General features: G+C 44.0%; 1 protein-coding gene across 2 annotated transcripts in view; it reads left to right on the top strand.

The window, feature by feature from the left end:
- Positions 1-1011: 1011 nt before the first annotated feature.
- Positions 1012-6000, top strand: part of LOC139175258 (palmitoyltransferase ZDHHC3-like) — a 60784-nt gene continuing 55795 nt past the window's right edge. Inside the window, exon 1 of one of the 2 annotated variants that reach the window (XM_070766264.1) lies at positions 1012-1233. In XM_070766264.1, the coding sequence (XP_070622365.1) occupies positions 1061-1233 (173 nt within the window). In that variant the 5' untranslated portion in view covers positions 1012-1060. The remainder of the gene's footprint in view (positions 1234-6000) is intronic. The other variant, XR_011560496.1, reaches the window with a different exon arrangement.

Raw genomic sequence — 6000 nt, 5'->3', positions numbered from 1 at the left:
TATTATTGTTTTGATTTGCTTTTGTGGGTGTTGGATTTGCTTAAGGGAGGGCAAGATAGTTGGGGGAAGGAAGGAAGGAGGAAAGGAAGGAAGGAAGGAAGGAGGGAAGGAAGAAAGGAGGGAAGGAAGGAAGGAAAACAAAAGAAGGAAAGAAGGAAATAGGGTTGGAGAAGGAATGAACGAACGAATGAACGAAGGAAAGATGGAAAGAAGGAAAAAAGAAAGGAAAGAAAGGAAGGAAAGAAATAGGATTAGAGGAAAAGGAAGTAAGGAAAGAAGAAAGGAGGGAGGGAGGGAGGGATGAAGGAAGGAAGGAAGGAAGGAAAACAAATGAAGGAAAGAAGGGAATAGGGTTGGAGAAGGAAGGAACGAAGGAAATATGGAAAGAAGGAAAGAAGAAAGAAAGGAAGAAATAGGATTAGAGGAAAAGGAAGGAAGGAAGGAAGGAAGGAAGGAAGGAAGGAAGGAAGGAAGGAAGGAAGGAAGGAAGGAAGGAAATCTTTCCAATTTCTAAGAAAAGCCAATCCCATCCAATAAAAGGGTGGGGAACATCTGCCACCCTTCCAGATGTTGTAGCTCTCCTGCCACCCAGGATTGTTACATTTTATTTTATTTATTATTTTTCATTTTATTTGACTTTATTTATTTATTTATTTATTTATTTATTTATTGTTTGTTTGTTTGTTTATTAATATTTATAGGCCGCCTCAGGTGGCATACAACAATTTAAAAAATACGATAACAATTTATTTATTATCACAATTTATTAATACAATTTATTTAGTGTATAGGGCTTCTGGGGTGTGTATGGGGGGTCCCTTCCTGAGCAGCTAATAGTGTCCTCACACAACAGCTCTGCCATGTAGGTTGATTTGGGAGGAGGGGAAGGCGGTTCAGAAGCGGCAGGCCGCGTCTCCATGGCAACGGGAACCGGGCGAATGTGTAAGTGCGCGCACCTCCTTCCTCCCGCCCGCGTCCCAAAAGCCGGCGCGCCGATTGGCCAACGGGGCTGTGTGTGAAGGGAGAGGGGGCGGGACCGGAAGCGGCGGTCGGGGTTGCCATGGGGGCGGCGGCGGCGGCGGGGCCCGGGGTCCGGGGTCGATGCGGCGGGAAGGGACGAGTCCGGCTGGACCCCTGCGGGGCGCTCTGCCTTCTCCTGACCTACCTGAGCGTGGGTTACGCTGATTACGTCATCCTGGAGCACATCCTGCTCCAGGTCGGCTTCCGGGACAGGTAGGCCCGAACACTACCACCACCACCCCGCGGCCCGGCCCTCTGCATATGCTCAGGAGTGCCGGGTTTGTGGCTTCTCGGTCTCTCTTTCTCTCTCTTGTGCGTCTGGCAGTGAATAAGGGGGAAGGGAGCCCTCTGCCCATGCTCAGGAGCTCTGTGCCATAGCAAGAATTCGCCCTCTGTATATGTTTAGCAGCTCACTGACCTAGCAAGAAGGAGCCTTCTGCACATGCTCAGCAGCTCAGTGACCTAGGACCAAAAATATGCTGTCTGCACATGTTCAGGAGCTCAGTGGCATAGCAAGGATTTGCCCTCTGTGTATGTTTAGGAGCTCAGTGGTCTGGGAGGAAAAAGATGCTGTCTGCACATGCTCAGGAGCTCAGTGACCAAAACACTGCTCTGGCCAGTATCAATGTAGGATAGAAGGATGAATGGGGGTTTTTTGTTTAATATTGGGGTTTTAATTTTTGTGTCTTGTTTTTATTGTTGTAGGCCACCCTGAATCCATCAGGTGATGGGCGGCTTATAAATGGAAACATGCATACATACATAATTGGATTTGTACTGTGCTTTGCTGTTGTGAGCCACTCCGAGTCTCTGGAGAGGGGCGGCATACAAATCTAATAAATAATAATAATAAATACATACCTATAAAGCCCTTCATGGCATCGGGCCAGAATATCTCCGGGACCGTCTTCTGCCGCACAAATCCCAGCGACCGGTTAGATCCCAGAGTTGGCCTTCTCCAGGTCCCGTCGACTAAATAATGTCGACTGGCGGGACACAGGGGAAGAGCCTTCTCTGTGGCGGCCCTGACCCTCTGGAACCAACTCCCCCCAGATATCAAAGTTGCCCCCACCCTCCTTGCCTTTCGTAAGCTCCTTAAAACCCACCTCTGTCGTCAGGCATGGGGGAATTGAGACTTTCCCTTCCCCCTAGGTTTACAAAATTTATGCATGGTATGTTTGTATATATGATTGGTTTCTTAAATTGGGGCTTTTAAACTACTTTTAATATTAGATTTGTTTATATTGTTTTTTACTGTTTTTAGCCGCCCCGAGTCTACAGAGAGGGGCGGCATACAAATCTATTTAATAAATAAAATAAATAAATACATACATACATACATACATACATACATACATACATACATACATACATACAAAAACAAACAAGCTCTCTGTACAAGTTCAGGAGCTCAGTGATCCAGATGGAAGGTGCCTTCCGCACATACTCACTGACCCAACTCAGTCAGCTCCAGCGTGCCGGCCAGCTGATTTTTGGCTCGCAAAAAAGAGGCTCTGGGAGGGCATTTTTGGCTTCCAGAGAGCCTCCGGGAGGATGGGGAGGGCATTCTTGGCTTCCAGAGAGCTTCTGGGGGAATGGAGATGGCGGTCTTGGCTTCCAGAAAGCTCCGGGAAAATAGAGAGGGAGTTTTTGGCTTCCAGAGAGCCTCTGGGAGGTTAGGGAGGGAGGTTTTGGCTTCCAGAGAGCTCCAGGAAAATATGGAGGGAGTTTTCGGCTTCCAGAGAGCCTCTGGGAGGATGGGGAGGGAGTTTTTAGCTTTCAGCGAGCTCCGGGAAGATAGGGAGGGAGTTTTTGGCTTCCAGAGATCTCCGGGAAGATAGGGAGGGAGTTTTTGGCTTCAAGATAGCCTCCAGGGGGATGAGGAATAAGTTTTTGGCTTCCAGAGAGCCTCCGCAATGGCTGACCAACCACACTCAACATGTAGTGTTTGTTTGTTTGTTTGTTTGTTTGTTTGTTTGTTTGTCATTAGATGCCTTCATTAGCCAAGCTAGAGAAACACTTAACTTTTTGTGATCCTCTTGAAAACCTTGAAAAACACGACACCATTTTTTAAATTTTACTAAAAAAGGAGTAGATGCTTGGAACAAACTTCTTGCAGACATGGTTGGCAAATTAGATTAGATTAGATTTATTGGATTTATATGCCGCCCCTCTCCGCAAAATCCACAGTCATTGAATTTAAACATGCCTGGGATAAACATAGATCCAACCTGAGATAAAATGCAGGAAATACTTTAAGGGCAGACTAGATGGACAATGAGGTCTTTTTCTATGTTTGTTTCTATGACCTACAAAGCCCTAGATGGCTTAGGACCAGACTATCTTCGGAACCGTCTTCTGCCTCATGCATCTCAGTGGCCGGTTAGGTCCCACAGAGACAGCCTTCTCCACATCCCATCGGCCAGGCAATGTGGTCTGGCAGGGTCTTAGGGGAAGAGCCTTCTATGTGGCGGCCCTGGCCCTCTTGGAACGAACTCCCTCTGGAGATACATACGACCCCATCTCTCCTGGTCTTTCTCAAAGCCCTAAAGAGCTACCTCTGCCGGCGGGCATGGGAGGCCGTGAGCGACGAGATTGTCTCTGGACGATGTGGAATGATTGAATTTAGATGAATGTGAATGATGGCATTGCAGTTTTTAGGATTTTATTAATTTTGCATAATTCTTTTCAAAGGTAATTAGATTTCTCTGTGTATACTGTTTGCATTTATAACCCTGAGTTGTTTCGAGAAGGGCGGCATAGAAGTCTAATTTAACAAATAGTAAAATAAATAAATAAATAGCATAAATGTCCCTAAAACTCCTTCGTGTTCTCTCTCTCTCTCCACACACAATCCAAAAGCTGCTTTGCACTTTTTTCCCTTCTTCATCTCTTTCTGCCATCCCTGGCGTCTTTCCCTCTACATATCGTATTTTTCGGAGTATAAGACACACCAGAATATAAGACGCACCTTAGTTTGGGGGGAAGAAAATAGAGAAAAGAATCTGCTTACCAGGTATTCATTTGGCTAGTGTCCTTAGTGTGGTCAGCTTCATCACATTATTTTATCCCCTGGTTAAGGTCTTTTAAAAAAACCTTATTCGGAGAGAGTAACAATGAAAGAGCTTGCAAGCCAGTAAGCGCTGGGTAAATCATTAGCATCCAGAAAGAAATATTCGGAGCAAGAAGAGCAATGGCAAAAACCCTGCAAAGACTTAGCGCTTGGAAAACATTCTTCGCAGAGAGTAACAATGAAAGAGCTTGCAAGTGGGTAAGAGCTGGGAACATTGTAAGCACTGGGTTAGGGCTGGAAAGAAATATTTGGAGCAAGTAAAGCAATGGGGAAAAAACCAAAACCTCAAAAACAAGGTTTGGAAAACATTCTTCGCAGAGAGTAACAATGAAAGAGATTGCAAGCCGGTAATAGCTGGGAACATTGTTAGTACCTGGTTAGGGCTGGAAAGAAACTTATTAGAAGCAAGTTAGAACAATGAAAAAACCCCGCAAAGACTTAAGGTTTGGAAAATATTCTTCCAAGAGAGTAACAATGAAAGAGATTGCAAGCTGGTAAGAGCTGGGAACATTGTTAGCACCTTGTTAGGGCTGCAAAGAAACCTATTAGGAGCAAGTTAGAGCAATGAAAACAACCCTGCAAAGCGTTAGGGCTTGAAAAACGTTCTTCGTAGAGAGAAGTAATGAAAGAGCCTGCGAGGTAAGAGTTGGGAAGATTGCTAGCAGCTAGTTAGGGCTGGGGTGGGGGAGAAGCTACATTCAGAGTATACGATGCACACAAATTATCACCATCTTTTAGGGCTGTTTGAACTGAGCTCTGCCCCCCTGCTCCGCGCCTACGCGCCAACCTACTTTTGCACAATTTTTCTTAATTAAAAAATTAAGGGTTTTTCTCACCTGAGTTTTTCTCATCTCGTTGAACTGGACCCTCGAGAGCCTGTCGTCTTTCCCGCTGTATCCATGGAAGATGACGATGATGTCTCTTAAAACTTTTTCCAGCAGAGTTTCAGGCATCTCGTTTGATTTCTGATCTGGAAAGATAAAACGATCGATTGCTTCTTTTTTTAAGAATTAAGAATTAATTCTTAAAGAATTAACAGCAACTAAAAATATATATGTTTATGTATAGAGATCACAAAAAATATTTTAAAATATGAGCTATGAGGTATGAGAGATGAGACATGAAATACGAAACACGAAACGTGAAATAAATGTGAAATGTGAAAACGAATGCAAATAAGTAGCTTTTACATTAAATCTTTTTCATAATAGGTAGTTAGTGTCTTGGTTAAATGAAAAAAGAAAAAGAACACGTTAAGAAAGTGACAAAAAGTAAAGGAGAGGGAAGAAAAGAGAGAAAGAGGAGAGAGGAGAGGAGAAGAATAGGAGAGAAGAGAAGAAGAAAAAGTGAAGAACTTTACATATAGACAACAAAGACATGTCAACCTCTCTGTTGACTGTTCTGTCACACAGTCTTTATGGTCTTAACAATAATAATAAAAACAATAGAGTTGGAATGGACCTTGGAGGTCATCTAGTCCAACCCCCTGCCTAGGCAGGAAACCCTTCAGACAGATGTTTATCCAACATCTTCTTTAAAAATTCCAGTGTTGGAACATTCACAGCTTCTGGTGGCAAGCTGTTCCACTGATTAATTGTTCTGACTGTCAGGAAATTTCATCTCCTTAGTTCTAAGTGGCTTCTCTCCTCGTTCAACTTCCACCCATTGCTTCTTGTTCTACCCTCAAATGTCTTGTTACATTTCTACTGTTTACTGATGCTTTTAGTAATCACTGGGTCCTCCAATATGAATTTTGAATTTTAAAGCTGATATTTTGCCCCAGTGTTGTAGTCTATTAAATCGCCTTCCACATCGTAAATGAAAACATCGATCGCTCGCTCGATCGCAAGGCAAGGATGGAAGACTTCAACTCACCCAAAAGCTCTAAGCGCATAAATGGTTGGATT

This window comes from Erythrolamprus reginae, chromosome 13 (assembly GCF_031021105.1).
Source record: "Erythrolamprus reginae isolate rEryReg1 chromosome 13, rEryReg1.hap1, whole genome shotgun sequence".
In the NCBI taxonomy this organism is placed as follows: domain Eukaryota; kingdom Metazoa; phylum Chordata; class Lepidosauria; order Squamata; family Dipsadidae; genus Erythrolamprus; species Erythrolamprus reginae.
The sequence above is the reverse complement of the archived record's forward strand: the minus strand, read 5'-3'. Positions and strand labels throughout refer to the sequence as shown.